Source organism: Toxorhynchites rutilus, chromosome 2 (assembly GCF_029784135.1).
Source record: "Toxorhynchites rutilus septentrionalis strain SRP chromosome 2, ASM2978413v1, whole genome shotgun sequence".
Lineage (NCBI taxonomy): Eukaryota > Metazoa > Arthropoda > Insecta > Diptera > Culicidae > Toxorhynchites > Toxorhynchites rutilus.
This window is the reverse complement of record NC_073745.1, coordinates 318,903,212-318,930,564: the sequence shown is the minus strand read 5'-3', so window position 1 is coordinate 318,930,564 and position 27,353 is coordinate 318,903,212. Positions and strand designations below refer to the sequence as shown.

The following is a 27,353-nucleotide window of genomic DNA, read 5'->3' as shown; positions in this document are numbered from 1 at the left end:
GGTTCTCGTGAGTCAGTCGATATTGCGTATGACCTCACGAAAAATATTGGCTGGAGAAAATTTGCAGAAATAATATCTGAAGCACTTGTTTCAATGCATGAACTTCCTCCACTCGAAGAGTATAACTTTATATCGAGTTTGATTTACGAAAGCGCACTTCAAGCTCAAAAGAAACGTGTTCCTGCTACCACTTTCCGACGTCGTCCTCCATCACTTTGGTGGGACAAGGAGTGTTCAAAGGTCTACCTTGAAAAATCATCCGCTTTCAAAAAATTCCGGAAAACTGGACTAGTGGAATGGTTTCGAAAGTACCAAGCTCTAGAAGCCAAACTAAAAGGTCTGATTAAAGCAAAAAAGCGTGGATATTGGCGAAAGTTCGTCAATGGTTTGTCAAGGGAGACCGCTATGAGCACTCTTTGGAATACGGCTAGGAGAATGCGTGGCTGGAACCATACAAATGAAAGTGAGGAATACTCTGACCGTTGGATTTTCAAATTTGCAAGAAAGGTTTGTCCCGATTCCGTTCCTGCACAAAGCGTCGTACGCGACATTCCGCTCCAATGCGACTATGAGAATTTTTCGATGGTAGAATTCTCAATTGCCCTCCTCTCATGTAACAATTCAGCTCCTGGGATGGACAAGATTAAATTCAACTTGTTGAAGAATCTTCCCGACTTGGCAAAACAGCGTTTGCTGAACTTGTTCAACAAGTTTCTGGAGCTGAATATTGTCCCACATGACTGGAGGCAAGTGAGAGTGATAGCCATACGAAAACCCAACAAGCCGGCTTGCGATCACAACTCGTATAGGCCGATTGCAATGTTATCCTGTATTCGTAAATTGTTAGAGAAAATGATTCTACTTCGTTTGGACAAGTGGGTTGAAGCGAACAATTTGCTGTCAAATACGCAGTTTGGCTTCCGCCGAGGTAAAGGGACGAACGATTGTCTCGCGCTGCTATCTTCTGAAATCCAAATCGCATTTGCTCGCAAAGAACAAATGGCTTCCGTTTTTCTCGATATCAAAGGGGCATTTGATTCAATTTCCATGGAAATTCTCTCAGAGAAGCTTCATAATCGTAGACTTTCACCAATTCTCAATAATTTCCTGTACAATTTACTGTCAGAAAAGCACATGATTTTCTCTCATGGCAGCTCGAAATCTTCTCGTTACAGTTTTATGGGCTTACCACAAGGCTCCTGCCTAAGCCCCCTCTTGTACAGTTTTTACGTCAATGATATGGATGATTGTCTAACTAGAGACTGCACGTTGAGACAACTTGCAGACGATGGAGTTATTTCCATCACGGGTACTAATCCCGTCGTTCTGCAAAAGTCGTTGCAAGATACCCTGAACAATCTGTTCACGTGGGCCCTCATGCTGGGTATCGAATTCTCTACGGAGAAAACTGAAATGGTCGTTTTTTCTAGGAAGCACGAACCCGCCCAATTCCAGCTTCACCTATCCGGCAAAACGATCCAACACTCTATGTTTTTCAAATACCTGGGTGTATATTTTGATTCTAAGTGTACCTGGCGGAGACACATTGCGTATTTGCAACAGAAATGCCAGCAAAGAATCAATTTTCTCCAAACAATTACCGGAACATGGTGGGGTGCTCATCCAGGAGACCTCATTCAGTTGTACAAAACAACGATATTATCAGTGTTAGAATATGGCAGTTTTTGCTTCCGATCAGCTGCCAGGATTCATATTCTCAAGCTGGAGAGAATACAATATCGTTGCTTGCCTATAGCAATGGGGTGTTTGCATTCGACACATACGATGAGTCTCGAAGTTTTGGCAGGAGTATCCCCGCTTACTCTTCGGTTCACAGAATTATCCTACAGATTTCTCATCCGTTGCAAGATCATGAATCCATTGGTGATTGATAACTTCGAAAATCTACTCCAACTGACTCCTCAATCAAGTTTTATGTCTTTATACTAGGAGTACCTTACCCACGACGTGCACCCTTCACCAGGCATCTCCAACCAAGTTTGCTTCCCTTACTTCTGCAATTCCTCTGTCATTTTTGATCTGTCCATGCGACAAAAAATCCATGGAATCCCAGATCACCTACGCTCCGATTTTATTCCGCCGATATTTTCGGCAGAATATGGGAAAGTTAGATCTAATAAAATGTTCTTTACTGACGGTTCATTCATAAACGGGTCCACTGGCTTCGGCATCTTCAATGAAAATTCCAGTGCCTCTTTCAAACTCAAAGATCCTTGTTCCGTGTATGTCGCTGAACTGGGTGCGATATATTACGCATTAGGGATCATTGAAACATTGCCCATCGACCACTATTTTATTTTTTCAGACAGTCTCAGCTCAATAGAGGCAATCCGCTCAATGAAAGTTGATAAATGCTCATCTTATTTCCTAATAAGAATAAGACAACTATTGAGTGTTTTGGTCGAAAAATTATTCAAGATTACCTTAGCATGGGTTCCCTCTCATTGCTCGATTCCGGGGAATGAGAAAGCGGACTCGCTAGCTAAGGTGGGCGCTTTAGAAGGCACACTTTTTGAAAGGCAAATTGCTTATAATGAATTTTTCCACATTCCTCGTCAGTATACGCTCGTAAGTTGGCAGCGCATGTGGAGTGGTGATGAGTTCGGTCGTTGGTTACACACGGTTATCCCTAAGGTCTCGACGAGTGCATGGTTCAAGGGATTGAATGTAGGTCGTGATTTCATTCGCGTGATATCTCGGCTTATGTCCAATCACTACAACCTAAACGCGCATCTCTATCGCATTGGGCTCGCAGCAAACAATCTTTGTGATTGTGGCGATGGCTACCACGACATCGAGCATGTTGTCTGGTCGTGTATCCGGTTCCATGCTGCTCGCTCTCAACTCTCTAGAGCACTGAGAGCACAAGGCAGACAATCGGATATCCCCGTCCGGGATATCTTAGGTAGCCGTGATCCTGATCTTCTGCTTCATCTATACCTGTTCCTCAGAAACGCCGATGTCAACGTTTAATGATGTTTCCTTCGTTGTGTCCCCGTTTCATATCCCTCCTATCCGATCGATAAACTTTTACTTAGTCGCGGCAATACATACACACAGATGCACGGGCCGAAGGTTGTGCAGTCCACTGATTATTCAACAAGAGCCAAAGGTTGTACCGCTCATGACGACTCTACACGAGCTGATGATTGCGCCGGCTAGTGACCATTCTATCCTGGATTCCTCGAGTCGAGAAAGACGCACCACGCTAGATATGGGGTACAGACTAGGGGGGCGTTGCTGATCAATGGTCAGCTGCATCCCAATAGGAGGTATCTCGTGTCGGGCACACGTACAGAGCATCGAAGACTGCAACATACCAATTATGAGAACACTTGTAATACTAACCTCGAGCCAACCGCCAGTAATCGGTTACATCTTACTAACATAGTTGTAAGCAAACATTGTCGAAATATTGAACTCCCGGCCCCGTTAGGCTGACTCCATATGAGCTTTAATAAAAATATATATTTTGGATAAAAAAAGAGTGCACGTTTTTGACACATTTTGTAGGTATGACATTTCACTTTCTGTTACAAACAGATAATTGAATGGAACCAAATTGAAATAAATGACAATGTGTCCTCTCTTAGCTGCAGTAACTAAATGAAATCGTTTCGAAGAATTTTCCTCCAAGTCTTTGACCCGTTGAGAATCCAGAACACCCCAAGCCTCTTTACAGAAAACTCATAGATTTTCTATTGAATTCAAATGGAACGACATTTACTTTATGTGCAACGAACAAAATAAACCGAGTGTTTCATCCAAAATTGTCACCAATTAAATGAGAGGTATGTGCAGACATTTTGCCATGGGTTAGACACTCCCAGTTGTTAGGGACAATGATACTTTATAGTTTTTTTTTTACAAAATCGCTTAAAAACATTAACAATTGAAACTAAACCAAATTGTAAACTCGACTTTTAGCTAAGGATGCTCATACACTGTTTGACCGAAGCCAAATATTTGCCTCTTTTTGACAGATACAATTTGGTCAACGTGTACTGATCAAATATATTCTACACAAAACACGACAAGCAAAAATTCAATTATTGGATGCCTAAAATATTTTTTCAGTCTGTTTTTCGAACCTGTCGGTACATGGTTAGGTTACCTTGAATATTTCAGTTGATTTTTTCCATGTTCGGTGTTTGATATTGTTTACTACTGTTGAAAATTGAAGAGTGGCAAACAAAATAGTGTTTGTACAAATATCAAATCAAACCTTATCTGTCAAAAAATAACAAATGATTGACCTCCGGGCAAACAGTGTACGGCCACCTTAACAAACGTATTTTTGTTGTTTTGTCTGTGACCGAATCATTGTGGAAAAACTAGGCGTTCTACGATGCAACTGAATTGAAAAAAAAACATTGATGTACCAGCGACTGCGAACGCTACAATGTACAGGTCGGACGCGATTATATATAATCGCAATTTCACTTTCAACGTTAATTTTCGTATCCAATACATAATCGAATCACACAAAAGATATTTTTCTATTAATGTTTGACATTCATACATTAATGAAAAAATTGTTTTCTTGAGATTTGATTACGTATAGGATTTGAAAATAATTGTTGAAAAAAAAATGATCGACTATATATAATCGAGTCCGACCTGTATTTGAATACTAATATGCAAACTATGAAAACGATATACGTTGAAAAATATTCCAGAAATATTCTAGTTTTGTATTACAAACAAATAAAATCATTCAAAAATTTCAAAACAGAAAAATAAAAATCAAAGTCTAAGTATAGTAGTACAGTTTTTAAAAAGGATCTGGGAATAAAATCCCATCTGGAGAAGATATTTAATTTCCTAGAACTTCAAATATAAATCCGACCATTTTGCATCTAAATGCAACATGACGAAACTGTTGGGGAGAGTGCTCGGAAAAAAATACATCTCTTTACGGAATTGTTTCAAGAAATTTCTACGACATTCGTCTGAAGGAGATCACGGCACCTTGACGTCACTCAACATCGAAAGTTGAAGACATTTCTCGCTTTAAAATTCCAGACACCACAATAGATAATGATGGTGATGAGATTCCACCGTCATTTAGCAATGAGAAAAATTTGGATTTTCAACATGAAACTTCCCAAGAATAGGTTTTTTCTAGTGTCTATTTTTGAATCTGTTCGGGAATTTGACATCGGCATCAAAATCGGTAACTGGTTTCAGTATAAAAGTCTGAGTATTTATCACGTCTGGGGAAATTTTAAATACAAAATAGTACCTCCAAAAAATCGGTTGTATACAAAAACTCAAGAGAATGTGAGTTTCTAACGCTTTCTTACATTCACATTCACAATAATTTTGCTGTACAACCAAGTTTTTTTTATATAAGGCTTTGTGAAAAGATATACAGATTTTTTTTTTGTAGAGAAATGGTAATATAGTGTAAAAGTTTGCCTAGACTTGCAGAAGAATCATAAAATAATAAATAAAATAGGACGTTGTGTCCAAGACACGACCACATTGTTGACGTAGAACTACGAATTTTCGGATGATTTTTAGTGTCGAGATGTACAATTTACAAGAACGTGAATTTTTATTGAAATCGTATTACTCGAGCAACCGAAGCCTTAATGAAACTTTGTCATCTTATGGTAAGAATTTCAACATTTCTCGTTGTCGATTACTTCCACTGGGGGTACGTGGAGGACCGTTGCTATGTTAATAAGCCACAACATTTGGAGTAACTTTAAGAAATAATAATAAAATAAAGAATTGAGTAACATCGGAATGTTAGAGTTGTGCATGAAGAATTTTGTTCACCGTTTAAAACGCGTTATCGAAAAAAGGGGTGGTCACATCGAAAATGTTCTAAAATAAGTTTTATTTTCCTTTTTTTTAAATAAAAATCGGTTCACTTTTGTAGAAGTTATTAAAATCTGAAAGCCGCTGTATTTGGCATCAGAGGATTTGTCGAAAACCGTAAACTATTTCAGAGGAATTTCCTTCTTTCTCATACGAGTTCAAATATCACATTAGGTATGGTATTTGGGAAAATGATGTTCGGTTAAATGAAGTTCTTGTGTAAATTTCATTATGTGGCAAACCTGTCTTGTATAAATAACTCGGATTTTTTATTAACTGAACCCCTTTGGCTCTATACCGACCTGATAACTCTGGAGGAAAGAGAGAGAGAGAGAGAGAGAGAGAAAAAGAGAGAGTGAGAGAGAAAAAGAGAGAGAGAGAGAAAAAGAGAGAGAGAGGAAAAAGAGAGAGAGAGAGAAAAAGAGAGAGAGAGGAAAAAGAGAGAGAGAGAGAGAGAGGAAAAAAAGAGAGAGAGAGAGAGAGAGAGAGAGAAAAAAGAGAGAGAGAGAGAGAGAGAGAAAAAAAAAAAAAAGAGAGAGAGAGAGAGAGAGAGAGAGAAAAAAAAAAGGGAAAGAGAAAAAGAGAAAAAGAGAAAGAGAAAAAGAGAAAGAGAAAGAGAAAAAGAGAAAGAGAAAGAGAAAAAGAGAAAGAGAAAGAGAGAAAGATAGATAGAAAGAGGGAGCAAGAGAGTGAGGGTGGGGCTAGATGTCGATGAGTGAGGTGAGTGAGATGAGTGAGATATATGAGAAGAGCGAAGGAGTAGGTGTGAGATGTAAACGAAGTGAATGAGGTGAGGTGAGTGAGCGATTGAAAGATGTGAACGAAGTGAATGAGATTAATGAAATGAATGAGGTGAGTGAGTAAGATAAGTACGATGAGTGAAGAGAATAAGTTGAGTAAGGTGAGTGAAAAGAGCGAGATGAATGAAGTGAGTAATGTAAGTGAATGAGATGAGGGAGACGAGTGAGGTGAGTGAGTAAGATGAGTGAGTGAGTGAGTTAGTGAGTGAGTGAGTGAGTGAGTGAGTGAGTGAGTGAGTAAGTAAGTGAGTGAGTTGGACAATCTTATGGACTAATTTGACATAATAGTGTGGCAACACCCATTGTTCAGTTAGTATGTTTCCACGCATCGCCGCAAATTTTCATATTGCACAAAATAACGTATATCATTTTAATGCTGCATATCATTAATAAGAAATGATAAATTACTTTCTATGTAGAGCATTTTTTTTAAATGTTTATTAAAAATAGCAAACGAGGCAAACGGAATTGAAAATTTTAATCATTTTTTTTTTTAAATAAAATATTTCAATTCATTTTTTTTTCAACCCTCAGGTTCCCCAATATGTATACAAAAAATTTTCACCATACTCCATTCGACACATGGACAGTTTGAAAGTTGCAGACTTTCAGAAGTGAGTTCGTTCGATTTGCGTGAATTAGTGCAGTTTCGAAGGACATACTCTGACAAAAAGAAACCATGCTCAAATAGGGAAACGAATACGACGCTCCTATTATGATTACTGGGTTTGGGAGAACAAACAATTGAGTCGACTAGTTGCAAAACCGACCAACTCCATAAGTGTGAGAAATTCGGTTTTTCGGTTTTTTAGACCTCAGATACATTTTTCCACTTATTGGTAGTGAGAAACAGCACTAATATCGATCAATTCCCTGTGAAACACGAGTTTAAAAATCATAATGTGCTGCAAAACCAGTGGCATGATGCTACAGAAAATCATCTTTCCTCTAAAATGTTTATTTTTGGAGTTGGCCAGTTTTGCAACTGGGCGACACAATTTGTTTCCTGTTAGATGTCTGTAGTGATGAATTGAAATTCAAAGAGAAAAATCGATACTACATTTTTTTAAATTTTATATTTGAACAATTCCACGCCGGATTAGCCGACCGCTGACCCCACCCTCTCCGATTTTTTTTTTTTTTTTGAAACTTGGTACTTATGATGGAAATTACCTAAAATCACATTTTTTCTCAGCATATGACCTATTTAAAGTACGACTGATTTTCAAAAAAGGCGTATTCAAAATCGTGGATCTTTCTTTTAGGAAATCGTAACTCGAAATGTCTTATTCATATATGATGTTTGTCAAAGTTGTTAGGAAAAATAACACTTTAAATGCACTGTCCAAAATTTTACTCGAAAATTGAATTTAGTATTAAAAACTTTTATATCTCAAAACACCCTTATTTTTTTGTATATTTTGTCTTATAATAAAACTTCATATATAGTTTTTCATGTTGATTGTAGATTCTATTTTTCATATTATTTTTCTTAAATGATGACGATTTCACAAAGTATAGAAATTTTCAAAAATTCATATCTCCATTTCGGCGAGTCCGAAACGACATCACTGTACGTGAAACTTTGTTGAATTAGAAGGGTTTCCCAATGAAAATATACAAAAAATATTCACAGGATGGTGTTTTGAGATATAAAAGTTTTTATTATTCAATTCAATTTTTGAGTAAGATTTTTTAACAGTGCATATAAAGTGTTATTCTTCCTAAATAGTTCATAGACTTTCACAATTTTGTCAAACCTCACATATGAATCATATATCTGGAGTTACAATTTTTAAAAAGAAAAATCCACGATTTTTAATGCGCCCTTTTTAAAAATCAGTCGTAATTTAAATTGGTCATATGATACGAAAAAGTGTGATTTTGGGTAGCTTCCAAGCCAGACGGACAAAATTGTGAATGTTGTTTACGGTCCTCTTCACCAGTGGAGGAAATGCATACTCACAAGGTTTGATATAGTAGAAATTGTAGGTGCAATAATGGAAGTTGTTGAGTTGGACTTCGTCTTGTGACTGTAAGTATGAGGTTGGTGTCATAATATTTCTAACCATTGAAAACAACTATTTTGTGCGAAGTTGCATCCAAATTGAAGATGCTCGAGTTTGATCAATTGACACGGAATTGATCTTATCGATTTTGAAGTCTAATTTATCAGAATCATATTGAATTATTATTGGGTTGTCTCCTAAAACTTCGTGTTGGTGGTTCATTTCGATTACTCTATTGTTTTTCGTTCAACATTGTTACAAATAATCCATTTTCCAGATCTAGATGCGATTCATTGAATGTTTTTCGCTAAAATTGAGATAGTACGCATACATTGTGGCAATTTACGTAACCACTAGATTCTTATGAACGGTGGTTTCAGATATCTGTAACGAATTTGCTGACTTACGTATCTTGTACCGAGGATTATTTTGGATCACCGTCTCGATTTGGCCATCATCAGGCGGCACGAGCTTTCCGTGCAATCAAGGTTTAATTTTTAATGATTCCCGAGTCTGAGCACAGCCCTCAACTCCCTTAGGAAAACATTAACCATGGCATATACCTGCGTAGCATGCGAAATGTCTCCGTTATCTGCCCGTGCCAGCCCAATAGATACGTGATAAATCTTCCAACAGCTACCGGTGACCTTTACCACGGGGTGTGTAAAGGGTGTGTCACATCAAATTGCATCACGGAAAAAACGCTGTAGAAATTTAATTTTTAGGAATTATATCTTCAGCTTTCGCTTATAATCAGATAAGAGTGTATAGATCATGTTGGCCATGCTTCACTGTCAATTTTTCGTAAATTTGGAAAAATGTCGTCGAACGAAAAAGAGCGTGAATTTATCCTGCGCACTCATTTCGAGAATCCGGAGTCGTCACATCGGGACATCGGTAAGATGCTGGGAATCGTCCAATCCACGGTCAGCAGAGTACTAAAACGATACTTCGAGAACCTAACCATCGACCGGAAGGTGAAGAACGGCAAAAATGGATGCTCCGTCAGTGAAAAAGATCACAAGCGCGTAGTTAAGCAGTTTAGACGTGATCCGAGAAGTTCGGGCCGGGATGTCGCCAATAAGCTGAATTTGTCAAGTTCATTCGTCCAGCGGACCAAGCAGCGGGAGGGCCTGCGTACATACAAGGTTCAGAAGGCTCCTAACCGCGACGAAAGGCAAAACATGGTGGGGAAGACGCGAGCCCGGAAGCTGTACACCGAAATGCTGACGAAGCCGCATTGCCTGGTAATGGACGACGAAACCTACGTCAAAGCGGATTTTCGTCAGCTGCCGGGCCTGTTGCTCTTCTCCGCAGAGGACAAATTCAGCGTTTCGGAGGAGATTCGCAAGCAGAAACTATCTAAGTTTGCCAAAAAGTACATGGTGTGGCAAGCGATCTGCTCTTGCGGAAAGCGGAGCGCCCCCTTCGTGATGACCGGCACGGTAAACGGGCAGGTTTACCTTAAGGAGTGCCTACAGAAGCGCTTACTACCACTATTGAAGCAGCACGAGGGCCCGACCATCTTTTGGCCGGATCTCGCTTCGTGCCACTATTCAAAGGACGTGTTGGAGTGGTACGAAGCCAACGGGGTCACCTTCGTGCCAAAGGAAATGAACCCGCCCAACGCGCCGGAGCTTCGCCCAATAGAGAAATATTGGGCGATTATAAAGCAGGCCCTCCGGAAGAACCCAAAAGTTGTCAAATCGGAGGCGGACTTCAAGAGAAAATGGATTTCTGTTCAAAAAAAAACTACAACCTGACGTTGTACAGAACCTTATGGACGGGGTAAAGAGGAAGGTGCGAACATACGGGCTTGGGCTCGAAGTATGAATAAAAAGAAAATGCCAAAAGTTGTTTAATAGTTTTTATTTTACTGTCTAAAATTTTCAAAAGGATCGGTCTACTGGGCGAATTTCTACAGCGTTTTTTCCGTGATGCAATTTGATGTGACACACCCTTTACATTTTCAGAAATTGCCCCACTTCTAAACACCTTCCATAAAACCGGTAATTTTCACCCCGGCTTCCGGCTTTCGCTCTTCTGTTCATCAGCAAACGCACGAGCACACACAAGCTATTTTCGGCAGGCGCAATTCAGCAAAGGATTTTATCTCCTCGAACGTGGCCTTTCTAGTACCATACCGCTCCCGTCGCCCACACCGTAAATTGCGCATTTGTTTTCTAACAAAGGAACGCAAGGAAAACGCGTGGTGTGACAAGCCACAGCCGCCATCGCTTGTACTCCTCCCTCGGTTGAAGCCATACAAAGCGACGTTTCGAAAGGCCGCGCGCCTTGGATGAATGGCCGCCCCAGGCTCGTCTTTTCAAACCCACCTCTGGCAAGGCAAAGAAGGCAAACGAACTATTCAGGCGATGTCGTAGAATTCAATTTGGAAATTATACGAATAGCGATGACCCCCCTGCGTCAGCAGCAAGCAGGCGCTGCGGGAAAGGAACCCTTTTCCTAAGAGTATTTTCGGGAAATGGCAGTGGAAATTGTGTGCGCTGTGGCGGTGACATCACGTGGATCCAATCAATCCAGAAAACCCCAGCGGTCTCTGAATGGCTCTACCGGTTGACACAGCGAAAACACACACACACACACACACACACACATACACACACGCACCGAGAGGGTGGCTTCAAGCAGAGTTTAATTTTACATTACATTTCATCCCCGCTTGCTCTCGAGGATTGGCGACGATGTCACTCCATCGTTTTTGCTGCGAATTTCATCGCGTTCGGGCGAATAATATTCATTGGAATTCTTTCTGTCTGTGCTAGAATTTTGTATTTCCATTGATATCTATTTCTGGAACCAGTTTTATTGAGAACGTTATTTATAACAGAGAACGATATGGTTTATATAAAAGTAGAATAATTGAACCAAAATAGAGCTTTGATATCAAGTCAAATCTTATGAACCACACGTGTACATGGTTACCCTGAAGTTGCAGTGACTTTTTTCTAAGGACTACCCACTTTATTTCTTTTATTGCGCTGCAAGCACACAATTTTCTTCGATCGTTTCCAGAGTGTTTCACCAAGAAGAAGGGAGGGTGGTATGGCTCACGTGGTGTAAACATGCTTGGTAACGATGAAGAGTGAGAGAAACATGCACTTCAACTTGACGTAATTCGATGAAGTTCTAGACGTGCTCCGATATGATACAGGAAAGGCACTGAAAGGGAAATATCAACACTCGTTCGGATTATTGTTTTGAATCCAAGTGTGTATGTGCGTGGTTTGACAGCATATGGATACTGTTGGTGAAATCAATGAACAAACCACACAGCATACATCACAAGATGGAGGAACGAACGTTATTTCAAGATTTGTTGGGAATAAATGCAAGTGACGAGAAATTTATTATTGTTCACCTTATTATGTATAGTAGTATAACGATGGTAAGTATATTCGATAAAATGTCCATCCAACATCCAACAGATGGATAATTTGCTAGACCACTCATGGAAGAATATTCAATGTCTGTGTTCGATTGCGAAGAATCACATTCAAAACCGAAAATTAAAAAAGTATTTTTTTGTTTTATCTTAGTGTAGTAAAATGTGGTGAAATTTCGTTTTTAACGGGACTATGTGTAAATACTCAAAAAGACACTTTTTTTTCGATATTTTCCCATTTCGGATGAATTCAGTGAACAGAAATCAAACGGAAGTTATGCTCGGATCATATCCTGATCAGCTGGTTATGTTCATACCCAACTGTAGAACTCTAAGATGTACAAGAAAATCCAACTCTTGTAAAATTTTCTTCGTGCTTCTTAGAAAGCTTTATGCTACAAAGGTAGCATAAAGCATCAACAACATAAATATCAGCGACAGTAGTAGTAGCAGCAAACGGGTGTTCAGTTTCCCCGGCATTCAAACGAGAACCGGGACACGCCGCATTCGTCTTTATGGCATTTTCCAGCAGTTAGAGCTGTATTCTTCGATTGAAAACTGAAGGTGAAAATTCTTTCCACTGCGATAATCCATTCAGATTATATGTAGCCGTTCTGCGAAAGGTGTTTTATAGTATAATTAGTGGATGTGTTGTCTTGGAATGATGTTTGATTTGATGCAATGATACTGAAAAACTACTTGAATATTCAATAAGTTCAATGATTCAGTGTCGCTCTTGACAGCGAGCAAACAACAGTTTATATTAATCCTAAGGCTGAGAGTTAATTTGAAAATTAAATTTTATTACTTCGAAGCTTTGAGAATGGTTTGCGCCGCTTAGTGTAAGCATATAGTTTACTTAAATCACATCTGTAATGATCCCCTGTTATGTCTCCGACATTTTTCAACCAGTCTTTTTATAGCCAGAGTTCAATACCTTTTTTTTTTATTGATGGATATTATAAATCAAGTGCTAATTAAAATAAACCTGAACAGTAGCAGTTACAAATTTGATAAAGATGCAATCCATGGTACCCTTCTCGAAAAATTCTGCACGGACCCTAGTTTGCGAATACTATTCGAAATGGGTTTGAGTTGTATTAGTGAAGGAAATTTGATTAATCAAAAAAGTTCGAAAAGTTATTATTCTATTTAACTTGTCGCTCTAAAATACAATATCGATCTTGGCATACAATTCTAATGAACAATGTAGATAAGATGAAAAAAGTAATACTGTCTTCACCGACGAAATTATTATATCACATTCCTTTTCAAAGACAGCATTTTCCGTTAGATTACTGACAGTTTGATCTGACCGATGTGATTCTACAATACGGCGCTACTTGAGACACATTACGCGATAGAACTGACCAATTGAGATGTGAGTTGGTGAGTGATTTATGTCCCGCATTTAGTGGCCTAGATCGTATGATTTGACACCTCTAGATTACTTTTTGCAGCTCTCAGGGCGTCTTTCGTTAATACGTATAAACCAGCGACGACTGAGGCCTTCAAATACAATATTACACGGCCAAAACGCTCGAAAAAAGTGACGCAAAATTAGACCTTTCGCATGACCAAACGTAGTCGAGACCTGCATTTGCTTGAAATTTTCTTCGAAAAAAAAACGACGGACGCAGCAGATTTACGCTTTTCACGAATTTTTCTGATTTACATCGAATCAAATCGGATTTTTAAAAAATTTGTTCCCATTACGATCTCCTAATCCATAAACCGCTCACTCAAATTATAAATCAAATAAGCCGCTCACTCGAAATACCAATGCAGCGTTCATTCTATGGACAATGTGGAGAGAGGATATATTCAACCATTCCGTGCCATTGGTTCTCAGATTTGCGTGAAAAGTGGTAATTTTGTTCCTTTTCGCGAAATATTAGACCAGTATTTTTTTATTTTTTCACTACGTTGTCCATTCCTATTTTAGGGTTGTCCGATAAATCTTTTTTTTTTTACCTTTTTTCCAATAACGAATTTTTTCAAAAAATCATAACTTTTGAACTACTAGACCGATTTTGACATTCAAGTCGAAGGCATTGAACTAGTCTTCTTTAAAAAAATAATACACTTCCCAAAAAGTTTGATTTCCTTTGCGTAATTATTGATTTTTTTTATTTTTCATAGTTTACATGGTCTCGGGACCAAGGGTCCTATATTTTTTATATTTTTCTTGAAAACTAAGGTTCTTTTTACATAACATATCAAAAAATAAGGAAGGTGTTATTTTTTGTTCATGGGTTATGATTTTTCAAAATTATCAGATGGTCTGAATAATCAATTGTTATCCCTTTTTCCACCACGAAAATTCATAACTTTGGAACTACTGGACCGATTCAGATGATTGACATATCACATTAAAGCCAATGAATCTTGTTAGTCTTGTTCGAAAAAAAATTGTATGGGGTTGTATCTAGGACACGACCGCATATTTTTGACGTAGAACTACGCAATTATATTATGCAATCCCCTTGTTTACCACTTCGAATATTATTTTAGAATGCATCGAAATTTTTGTAATAGATTATGTTCTTCGTTCCAAGTAAATTTGATAAACGTTCTACGTTTACGTTTGATATGACGCCTAGGACTACGAAAATATGTGAACGGAAGAATTGTCAATCGATCATTGCATTTTATATTCCCCTCTGAAATTATTGCACATCTCACGTATACGTAGTTCTCGAACCGCGAAAGTTCATCCACCTCTAGTATCTGAAATGACGATTTTCCCAGGCTTCTCAGTTTAAAAGTACGTTTTAGAAAATATATTCCGGTCTGCACAACGACAAGCGAGTACGAAGTACTCAACACCAAGAAATACCCCCGACTTGCATGTATATGCAAAGCGCATTCCCCCAGACGCATTAATTTAGAAGTACATGTTAGGGAAACACAGCTCAGTGGGAAAAAATACCCCCTACTTGCATGCTTTGACAATGATGATGATGTTGGATTAAAGAGGCTTTAAACTTTTCAGTTCATTCGCCTCTAAGTTGTTTTGACAAAGCGGATTCCCCCAGGCACATTGATTTTGAAGTCCGTGTTAGGGAAACAAAGCTCGGCGGAAACAAAAATACCCCCAACTTGCATGTATATTTGCAAAGCGGATTTCCACAGGTACATCGATTTTGAAGTCTGTGTTGGGCAAACCGTAAATCAGGCCAATGAAGACTTGGTAGTTAGGGCGTTTGGATAACGCTTGACATTTTACAGTTATTCAATTGTTCATCTAATGAAAAATATCATTTTATTAATTGTGATGGACGCGGAGAAATATTTCCTGTCAATTGATGCAAACATCTTTCCGATCTATTAAGAAATGTTCGAGTTATAAGCATTCTAAATACGGATAGGGTTAGCACACAAATCGGCAGAACAAATATATGGGAAAAACCGTTTAGAGATTAGCGAATTGTAATGTATAGCATATCAAACAAATCTTAGAGAATTTTCCATTCGATTGGAATGCAAATCATGAAAATTCGTTCACAGTAAAAATAGTTATCAACGTTAACTTTATTTCATAAAAACGAGACATGCTTTCTGATTTGGCACCCTTCCTGAAAGACGTAGTTCTACGTCATATTATTACACTTGGGAAAAAAGTCGGATTTTGTTTTCGATATTATTGATTGTTATTGTTTTTCATAGTTTACATGATTTCGGGACCAAGGGCAATCTATTTTCTATATTTTTTTTTGAAAGCTGGGTTTTTTATATAACATATCAGAATATCAAAGTTGTTTTTCGTTTTTGAGTTATGATTTTCCAAAATTAACATGTTTTCAGTTTTCGTCCAATATTCCTGTGCGATTAGACTACATCTATGCAACTAGAATCCAAGTGTGGTATTTTTCAAAGAAAATAAACTCATTGGCTTCAAAGTTATATATCAAACATCTGAATCAGCCCAATAGTTCAAAAGTAAGAATTTTTGAAAAAAAATCATTTTTGGAAAAAAGGGGAACAATGATTTTACGGACCATCTGTTAGTTTTGAAAAATAAACTCAAGAACAAAAAATAACGCTTCTCTGAATTTTGGATATGTAATGTAAAAATCTTCACCTTTCAAGAAAAAATATAAAAAATATAGTGCCCTTGGTCTCGAGATCATGAAAACTATGAAAAATTAGTACAATCAATAATAACGAAAACAAAATTCATGTTTTCTGCAAATGTAATGTTTTTCCAAGAAATGATAACTAAAATGCATTACATATGCTAAAAAATGATGTACATTCCATCATCATGAGTTGATTTTTCATAGCATTTCACAAATCACTTCAAAATTTCGAATTCACACTCGGTTCCTTTCATTTTTTGTTGAGTGTGTCCTGTGAACGGGTGTGTGTTAACTTCGAAAAAACCGCACTATCGTTCGTGATGAATACCACTCAAACCATCGCCACTCTCATACCGTTAGGTGGAAAGTGTTTGTGTGTGATTGAACCACACGTTCTTCTTGTTCCTCTTCTTCAATAGCACCAATGCTCCTAAAGGAACTTCTCCGTCGTAACATAGAAGTACTAACATAGAAGTACTTATTGTTAGTACTTATTTGAAATTTCCAAAATACACCTTGTATACATTTTGAGTGACAATATATAGAAAAAGGTTGCAAATAGAATTTTTGGATGAAAAATTCAAATCAGGACAGAATCGAGATAAGATGCATAGTGAGTGCATTCCGTGCATTGACAATAAGGACATACATCTCGATATGGTCAGCTTGAGTGTTGTTCTTGCTAGAGCAAGAATAAATCATGAATCAACTAGCTTTAGCGGCTTCAAAATGTTGAGTTAATCTAATATGCGAAGGAATAAAAACTTAATTGGGTTTCATTATTTTCTTGTGAAGTATTGTTTCCCGGTCAAAAGTGGCGTCAAAATGTAACGCATTTCCATCAAGATCTCCAATCTTTCTGCGAAAGATGCCACATAGCATAATTTGTGGATTATTTCTTTCGGAAATTGTTTTTTTGAAAGCGTTGGATATGTAATTTGACTAATTTAATTGGGATATTCAATGAGTTCAGTGTTAGTGTCGCTCTAGACAGCGAACAATCAACACTACATGGAAATTCTGAGAATTAATTGCTCAATCGTTCGCGTTCCTCAGTAAAAAGCATTTATTCACCGACCTTTGTCAGTGCTATTAAATATTTGAACTACGAACTTGATTCTTAAATATCTACAATTCAAGCCGGTGACAATTTAGTAATCTCACGTTAACAATGTGGTCGTGTCTTCTTTTTCTATTTTGTCTAAATATTAAGTCATATGTCCTGATAAAAAAACCATCACAACAAAATTAATACATAACGTTCTGAATATTTTATATTTTATGTAAAAAGTTTGTTTGGTTTCGACATCGAAGAGATCATCTAAAAAATCGCCTTAAAGTATACATTAAGGGCGCGGTTCACAATTTGTGCTGTAAAGCTAATTCAAACATTTTTATCTGTTAGAAAAATATCAAAAATCGGTCCGGTGGTTGCAAAATTGAAATTTTTATGATGAACACCTTCTGCCGAATATATTTTGGGAATTTATAATTTTGAATCATCCCTCTGACCTTTTTTTTAGGATCTTGTGTGAAACTTTGCATTTTTTTGCATTTCATGTGTTGAAACGTAGAAAATATTGACTTGGTGACTCAACTATGTCGAAAACATGGGTGCATGAATGGTACAGTGCATTCAAAAACGGCTGAGAAGAGATGAACGATTTGCCGCTTCATGGACGATCATCAACCTCTACAACTGATGAAAACACCGACAAAATAAAAGGAATGATGCTAAATGAAGCGTCATTTAAGTATGAGAAAGCTAGCCCGTGAATTGAATAACTGTCACGAGACCGTTCATCATATTTCGGTTGATGTTTGGGCATGAAAAAAACACAGCACGACTAGTGCCAAATAGGGCTAAATTTTCTTCAAAAATGCCATCGCAATCAGAGTGGCTGAAGACATGCTTGAACGATCAACTTCGTATCCCATGTTCATCCAACGCATAATTACTGGCGATTTTTTCTCAATTTTGAAACCCAAATTGCCGCTTCGTGGGACCTGTTTTGACAGCATTGAAGGCATAAAAACGAACTCGCCTCGTGAACTGAAGCAATTCCTGAATACAGCTATAAAAAGTATTTCGATGACTGATTGAAAAACGTGTATTGTTTCGAAAGGGTCTTATTTTGAAGGCAATAATACAAATCGACATCGAAACCTCGAAAACCATGAAAACTATGTTTTCATATTTCACCTTAAGGTAGTATTCTAGTTTAGAAATAAAAAAAAATCATATTTTTTTCTTTATATTTCTGAAGTTTAGACATTCATTTTGATGATGCGTGGTATCTAACCTGGTACGGCCATAACAATGAACTTCAAACGCGTTTTTCTCGAAACTCGTTTTTTCAAACTGGCGAACACGATATCTCAAGTTCTACTGAACCCATTCATGTCGAATTTATATGAATACAATCTGCATGCATATGTCTATAACATTAAGTACTAAAAAATAGTATTTTTTTAAATTTTATTATTTAAAAAAAAATCGGGAAACGTAAGAAAAAACGTTTAAAACCGCATTTTTTTTCAAACGGTCGCCATTTTGTCAAAACAGATATTATTGACTTGTCCGAGGTTCATGCGATAACGGCATCATTACTGATTCAGAATCTGTTCCATTTTTTTGTTTCAGATAACCAGAAGGACTCGAATCATGTACTCTATGGCACAACTTTTTTTTAACCCCATCACTTCATCAGCTTGCAACCATTCTAATTATGGATATTTTTCCCCGTTTAATTTTTGTTTTATTGATAAAAGATAGATAAACAAATAATAGTATAATTGAAACTAAAAATATTCTTTGTTTTATTTATACGAAGCTCGAAAAAAACGTCCGAAATTCGTGTCTCTACACTAGAATACTCCCTTAATACCGTTCATTTGCTGATATTAACGTGTTTGACGAATTATTAGATCATTCTTCTCCAGGATGATCAAGGTGCAGATCTCGAAATGGAAAAAGGCGTGTAATGTTCAGAAATTGACAGTCGCTTAGTGCTTAGTGCTAGGTACTTTTCAGAATTGGTCGGAAAATGCTCCACTGGACGATATTTATACATTTGCAGTTATGAATCGTAACTGAAAGAATTTTTAAAGGATACATTTCTTGGAAGAAATCTAGATGTGGCGGCTGCAGGATGTCTAAGGCTGATAATACCTGGAAATAAAAACAAAAGAGAAAAAAAATTAGATTCATTAGATTCACTTTAGATTCAATATTTGGTATGTAAAGAAGTATGGACGTAAGTTTACTTTTCATTTGGATAAAGAATTGATGGAAACCCACTAAAGCTTGTCCTCTTACTATCATCGATCTTTAATAAAGCGTATCAGTTTTTTTTAACTGTTCCTGTCCCTATTAAAACAAGAACAAGTCATGACTGTCACAAATGATATAACCTAGTTAGTTCACAGCTGCGAGGCATACCAAATCTTCTGTCTAGCAGATAAAAGAACCACCTGTAAATGCTAAGAGCGTAACAATAAATATGAATTGCAATGAAACCTTTAAGTTTTTTTTCCCTCAAATAAAGTAATGAATGTGATAATATATAAGTGTGTTTGTATTCATGAACACAAGTGGTTATATATATTCATCACAGTAAATGATTTGTATACAGCCATTCCATGTTAAACCGATTCTCAGAATTTCGTGAAATATGGTATTTTTGTTTCTTATCGTAAAATATTGTATTTTTTAATTTTTTCGTTAGGGTGATCATTTTGATTTTAGGGTGATCCGAAAAATCTGTTTCTTCAATTTTTTTTCCAAAAATGACTTTTCCAAAAAAATATAACTTTCGCACTCTTTGACCGTTACAGAGAACGTCATATCAAATTAAAGCTAATTAACATTTATCTTTAAGAAAATAACTCAAAAGCAAAAAAGAACACATCTCTGATTTTTGGATATGATATGTAAAAAACCCTCACCTTTCAAGAAAAAAATATGAAAAATATAACACCTTTGGTCCCGAGACCATGTAAACTATAAAAAACAAATACAATCAATAATTACGAAAAAGGAATTCTAATTTTATGCAAGTATATTATTTTTTCAAAAAAGACAAGGTAGATGTCGATCATCTGAAATAAATATAAATCCTATAAATCTCTTAGGTTAAGTTTGGACTCAAAAAAAGTTTTTGTTGGAAAAAAAATACAAATCCTCATATTGCGATACAGGCAAACCTGTTTTTGTGCGATCATTTTTTGCGTGATTCCTGGTTTGTGCTACTCTTTTTGTGTGATTTTATTATGACATCGGGTTTTGAATCACACAAATCAATCGCACAAATGATAAAATCGCACCAAAACAGTTACAAAAATGAGTAATCGCACAGAAAGCGACCGCACAAAAACAGGGTTGCCTGTATATGAACGACTTTCAGTCAAATTTCAGCCTTTCTTTTTTTAGCCATGTTCGAAACCGTTCTGAGTAAACCGAATGTTGACTTTTAGGAAACTTTTTTTTTTATGTATAACTACGATTGTGATTTTTCCTAATTTTTCAGGGAATTCAATAACTTTTCCATTTTATTTTTACATATTTGAGAAGGTATCTGTAATTGAAAGTTCCTTATGCTTCAACCTTTTAGGAGCTCATTGTTTTCCAGGTTAAGGCACCTTTTTCAATTATAGCTATCTTTTCCGGGGGCCTGAGAAGGAGAACATTTTCTGGCAATTCATGCGTCCTGTTTAAACACTGAGTAACATTCATGAATATAATATAATTCCATCCATAAGATACGTCTACATTTAATTACATCCGACAAACCACCAGCAACGTAATTCATTTCAATGCCATCTGAGTGATTGAAATCGGCTTGGAGCTGTGCACAATACGCCCCAAACGTTATCAATTTCCAGTCAATTTCGTTACGTTATACCTATACACGTAGCTATGTGTTCATGCATCGGTGATATGGTGTAACTCCGAATACCACTATGCAGCAGCAAGCTTTTTCAAGCTTCAATCACTTCCGGGGAAACACATTTTCCTTAATCCGATCAGTCGACTTCAGCAATGGTGTGCATCGGAGGAATACGACCGAGAAAATCGATTAGCCCCATTTTGCTTCGCTTCCCGGCGGAAGCATTCCGTCGGTTCTCATCTTAGAGTGGAGAGATGCACTGCACTACACTGCTCATCTTCTCCGATTAGTTGCCATAAAATGCCGCCACCTTGTGCTTCTCCCTTGAAGCAACCAACAAGCAATAAGATAGACAGGCAGTCTTCCAAATTAGCTGACATTTACGAACTCCATCAGAGAGTATGCAGTGCTGTTTCGACAAGTTCATTTGTAAGAGTTTATAAATAGCGCAACGTTTTTTGACGACCTATCCCAATTAAATATTAACAACTCGAAGCATTTGAAGATTGTAAGTGTCATGGAAAATCCGCATGACTACATGGAAATCTATTATAACCAAATTGTTCCAAACCCAGTGCCAAAAAGTCAAATGTCTGCACCATTAGTTCCGCACACTAAACTCAATACATAAATTAAAAAATCAAATAATCGCAGCTAACACAGTGATGAAAGCGCCAGCAGTTTGAACTGCACCTGGGATTTGTGTGGGGGTGTATGGACAGAGCAGTAGCAGCCCGAATGAGAAGCTGTGGAAAATCATATTCAATAGAGATTGAAAACTTAAATAAATATACCCGCAACTAGTGCAGAATTGGTTTCGCTTAATTTGTACGATTGGCTTGCCTTCCACCTCGCAGCCGTTTCACTTGCTCGTCCCGTGATGCGTGTTGGTGCATCGTAACTCACTGAACTACTCTGCCACTTCGCATTGAATCAACAAAATAAATTTGCGTTGCTCCATATGCAATGAATCGTGCTAATCGTCGAATACCAGATTTAACACGTGTCGTTCGCTGCTGAGTAGATACTATTTTTTCACTTCATATGTTATGTTGATTGTTGAATCGCTGCTGGATAATTTGAATAAAACAACGAAAAAGTTAAATGTTTGTTTTGCGATTCCCTCCTAGTAAATTCCATCGGATTCTGATTTGTTATGACTCCGTTCCAGCATAATAACCATGTTCGGCATCGAGCTCTAATGAACTCTTTCGTGCATTTCAAATTTTGTGTTTTTTAACAAACATCAAACATGCGTAGCATTTGTGTTAAAACACGAATGATTTAGTCGAGCCTATCTTTTTAATTCCAAAATGCAGCCAACATCGCATCATTAATGGGATTTGTTCATCACAGACTGTAAAACAGCTCAAAACTCATGTTTCCCAAAACATAGGAATAGAATAAACAGACTTTTGACGTAGGATTACGTCTATCGGGAACATATTGGGGTACAAATTGAGAATCGAAAATCGAGCACATCGTGAAAATTGTACAATTTCAAGCGCTTATTGCTCAGTCATTTCATGATGGATTGATAAGATTTTTGCGTCAATCGATTTCGGCACTCCATAACAATTTTCTGAATTGAAGGAAAAAAATATATGTAATGTAACAAACTATCGAACAATTTAAAAATCTCAACCCCTATCCTGACGGAAGTACCCTCTTCTGATTGGTTGAAATTGACGACACATGTGGCAGTTCCCCAACAGAGACATCAAAACCAAGCTGCCTGGGGGAAATCGACATTGCAAATATATGCAAGTTGGGGGTATTTTTATATTGCAAGTAAGGTGAGCGATACCATTAATTCTAGCAAATAGAAGTAAAATTTGGAACATTAATGTTGGTTGCCTCGTGAAATTTGTATAGTGAAAAATTTAGCACAAGTGTAAGTGTAAAATTGTAAAAAAGTGTAGAAAAGTGAAAAATTGGAAAAGTGAAGAAATACTAGAAATAGTGATTTCCCATATGCTCTACATATAGTATTAGGTATTTTTAGTCCAATTAAAATCCGCATTGGGTTGAATAAACACTCAGGAAATAAAAAATAATAAAAGAAAATTACCTTTTCCATTTCAAATATGTTTTCTTTATATTAAGTAACATGTTTTTACTGATGAGAAAAAGTGATAATTGTGTTCGGTATTGGTAATTATTTTATATTACATTGGAGTTTTTTTTTTCTTTATTTCATCCGTACATAACACAGGAGGCATCTTGTTTAGAATCACAGAGGGCGGGTTTCATCATATCTCATCCCACTTCGGCATCTTTTATCTGATATACATCATCCAACGACTGTTTACTATCATTCTATCATCATCAATCGTTAAAGACTGGTGGAATGAACAAACAATACCGAACAATCAAACATAACGGCCCATTTCAGGACCACCAAATCCTTATATACTGTAATGTAATTTTTCAAACATATCCAAAATCAACGGATAGCATAACGAAATCCTACGTCAACTATGCGATCGTGTCTCGGACACAACCCTCCTGTGACTTTTTACAGTCCATCCCACTCCCACTAACAACTGTCCGTGTCTCACCACCAGTACAATTATTTCAATAATCTAATTTTTCCACTCACTAATTATTTTACTTTTCCGTACATACCCAATATCTCTTCTCTGTTAACTCACATACCAAAATATAACCATCAGCGAATATTACAAAAATTACATCCACACGTGAAATCATGTTTGATTTTCGGTTTTCGTTTCCCTTTTCCACTCTAGATCAGCATTCGTTGTCATAGGGTGGTTTAAATCATAAAGTAAATCATGTAGAAGGGGGTTCTCATTTACAGAAATTTAAAATTCATAATACAGATACAAATACAAATACATAATACAAATCAACCACCTGTCCATTTTACCCGAACCTCCCCTATATCTATTCCTACCACAGCGGGTTAAGTGAACCGTTTTTTTAATATTATATAGTAGCTGAACCGACGAACCTCAACTCACTCACAACCGATACTTTGATTCAAATAATTTCGAACACGTTCCCCCAGCAATCTTTTTTCTTTATGCGATCTATTTTCGCGGTAATTTAGCTAAAAAAATGACTTTCTAATCTCCCGGCTTCCAACTGTTCAAATCCGTTGTTCCGTTCACGAGTTCAATCGAGATGAACGGACAGCAAATCATTTGTATTTATATAGATGTACAGTCAATCTATGCCAAATTGATATAGTGATTCTCAGATTTTCATGATTATAAGCTACCCAAAAATAAATATATATTTTAATAAATTGCTTTCGTTGAGTTTTACAGGGTCCAATCGCACAAATAATAAAATCAAACAAACCGAAAATCTCACAAAACCGTATTTTTTGCGATTCAACAAATTCCATCAAATTTTCAATTCAAAAATCTATAATATAAAAATATAAAATCTAAAATCAGAGAATATAGAATCTAAGATTCAAAATTTTGAAATCTGAAATTCGAAGATCTAAAGATCTCAAAATCTAAAATTTAAAATTTTGAATTCCAAAACTTACAATCCGACAATCTAGAATCTTAGGCTTCTTCTTCTTCTTCTTCTTTAATGGCACTAACGTTCCTAGAGGAACTTCGCCGTCTCAACGTAGTATTACTTGCGTCATTTTTATTAGTACTTAGTTGAGATTTCTATGCCAAATGACACGCCTTGCAATGCATTCTGAGTGGCAAGCTCTAGAATACGCGTGATCACAGTACAAGTCGGAGGAAATTTCTTTGACGAAAAATTCCCCCAACCAGAACGGGAATCGAACCCGAACACCCGGCATGTTAGTTATGACGCTAACCACTCGGCCACGGGAGCACAAGAATCTTAGGCTTGAAAATCTGAAATTCTAAAAACCAGATCTATAATAAAAAAAAAATTTAAAAATAAAGTTCAAAATCCATAATTTCCATAATCCATAATAATCTAGAATTTAAGAATCGCTAGACCCTTAATTTAAATATTTGTAAGCAATTTCAATACATGAATATAAATATAAATAAACATAACTTGATGTCCTTTCAACACGATTGAACTCGAGAAAGGAACAACGGATTTGAATAGTCATTATCAAGCTTGATGCGACATAGTCTGCGTCAGCTATGCGTATGCTTTAAAATAATGAAAATCAGTTGGAAAACCCTATAAGGTTGAAAAGTTATTTATTTAGCAAATTTAATGTATAGATAAAATGATTTGGTGTCCGTGAATTATGATTTAACTCGAAAACGAAGAAGTGTTTACTTTAATTATTACTTGAAATTGAAGTGGCGATCGCTACTTTTGATCCCGCATATACACTCGACAAAAAAATTAGCGGAACAGAGTGCGAAGTCGGGAATTTTAAGTGATTTTTGACATGCTGTAACTTCGTGAAAAATCAACGCACATCGATGTTATGCACATCATTTTAAAGCTACAACTTTCCGGTATTAGAATATTTTAAGTACATATTTTTATCTTGGTGTGTGTAAGTGTAGTGGGCAACAATATCGGGAGGAAATGAACAATTGATTTTTCTTTGTTTTTTCAAGAATATTCTGGACTAACACAATTTTTTGCTAACCAACTCAATAGCAAATCCAATTAACCTTATCAATCAGCTTTCATTTGGTTCCTAGAACGTTCCTGTAGGACCTTCCCACACAGAGATGTTTCAGTTTGAAAGAAAAATTACCCCTTCGTCTTTGATAATGAATAATTCAATAAACAACCATCGCACCGCAAACCGAAAGGCAGTTTTGAAAACTCCAATGAATTCTGCACAAGGATAACTTATTACTTTGACGAAAAAAATTCTACAAATATCGCAGTAAGTTCTAATGTTTCCAGGCAAATTTTTAGTCTAGTGTATTCCCTAAACATCTGTGAACGTTTCATATTGATACGTTAAGCCGTTTTTTCAAGAAGATTTTTCAATGTTTGGAGTAAATTAATCGCAAATCGTATCAGAAGTACAAAATCCTACGCGACTCTCAGAATGAACGATTCGTAACTTTCGTCTTTATGAGTTTGTGGGAGAAGAGTGCGTGTATGTATGGAAATACGTATGAATATGAGTCAGTATCATCACTCCTTACAATATTTGTACCTACAAAAGTGCTCGAAATTATTTGAATTTAAAATATCTACTGTTAGCGGGGCGAAGATTGCCGAGTGTGCTAGTTTTTAGTAATTCAAATACCGAAAAATGTCAAATCTAAAATTTCAAGATCAAAAAGCTTTAAAAATCTAAAAATCGAGGTCTAATATCTGAAAATGATTGAAAAATCTAGAATCGAAAATTTGAACACCATGAGCCCAAAATCTGAAAACCTTAATTTGGAATTCCAAAAATCTTGAATCTAAAATTTAAAGCTCCAAAAATCGACAATCCAAAAGTTAAAAATAACCCAAAAATTTCGAATCCAAGTTTTAAAAATCTGAAACATAAAAATATAGAATCCAAGAATAAACATTTCAAAACCAAAATCTGAAATCTAAAATTTTAATGTCTTGAACCCCAAAATATAAAAATGATTTGAAAATCTCGAGTCTAAATTCACTCATCTAAAGTCCAGCATCTGAAATCTTCAGCTTTGAAAATTAAAAATTTAGAACCTAAAATTCTAAAGTATATAGTTAAACTTCGAATTCCAAAAATCTCGAATCTAAAAATTTAACTCCAAAATCGAAAATAAAAAAAAAATTGTATCCAAGAATCTAAAAATGATCAAAAAATCTGCAATTTAAAATTCCAGAGCCCAAAATTTCACTTCCATAACGTGGAACGGTAAATACAGATCGCCACCGACAACAAAGGGTAAATTTAAACTTGCCATTTATGGATTAAAAGACCGGAATGGGCCCGAAGACATGGTAATCCGTCAAGGACGCAATAAAAACCCTTAACTAGGAAACATTATCGCATCCGTCGTTTTCTCCAGACCTAGCCCTATCAGATTATCACCTTTTTGCTTCAATGGGACACACTCTTGCAGAGCAGCACGTCACTGAACATAGAGATGTCGTTGAAAACACATGCACACCCAGGTTTTCTTTGCGGTTTTTTTACGCGGATTTTCGAATTAACGCGGTTTTTTTTACGAGGTACGTTGATTACTGATGGCTATAGTTCGGTTTTCCTATGCGGTACCCGCATAAAAAAAGAGGAGTGCAATATCACATCTCCTCCTCAGCTCACATTTTTCTCTCATTACGCAAATTATGGAATTAAGGTAATTAGTGCTTGTGACGGAGCTTAGCGCTTAGTGCCGGGGAGCTCCCCGGTGGTACAACGGGACGGGATTTTCACGGGCAGCGATTCG

At 36.7% G+C, this 27,353-nt stretch overlaps 1 protein-coding gene across 5 annotated transcripts in view; it reads right to left on the bottom strand.

The window, feature by feature from the left end:
* The window catches only part of LOC129771026 (serine/threonine-protein kinase NLK), a 303,571-nt gene that overhangs the window by 61,356 nt on the left and 214,862 nt on the right, over nucleotides 1–27,353 (bottom strand). For all 5 annotated transcript variants that reach the window (XR_008742259.1, XM_055774268.1, XM_055774271.1 and 2 more), the window contains one exon: nucleotides 19,264–19,319. Coding sequence is in view for 4 of the 5 variants with exons in the window: in XM_055774268.1 (XP_055630243.1) it covers nucleotides 19,264–19,319 (56 nt within the window). In the remaining variant the exon portion in view is untranslated. The remainder of the gene's footprint in view (nucleotides 1–19,263; nucleotides 19,320–27,353) is intronic.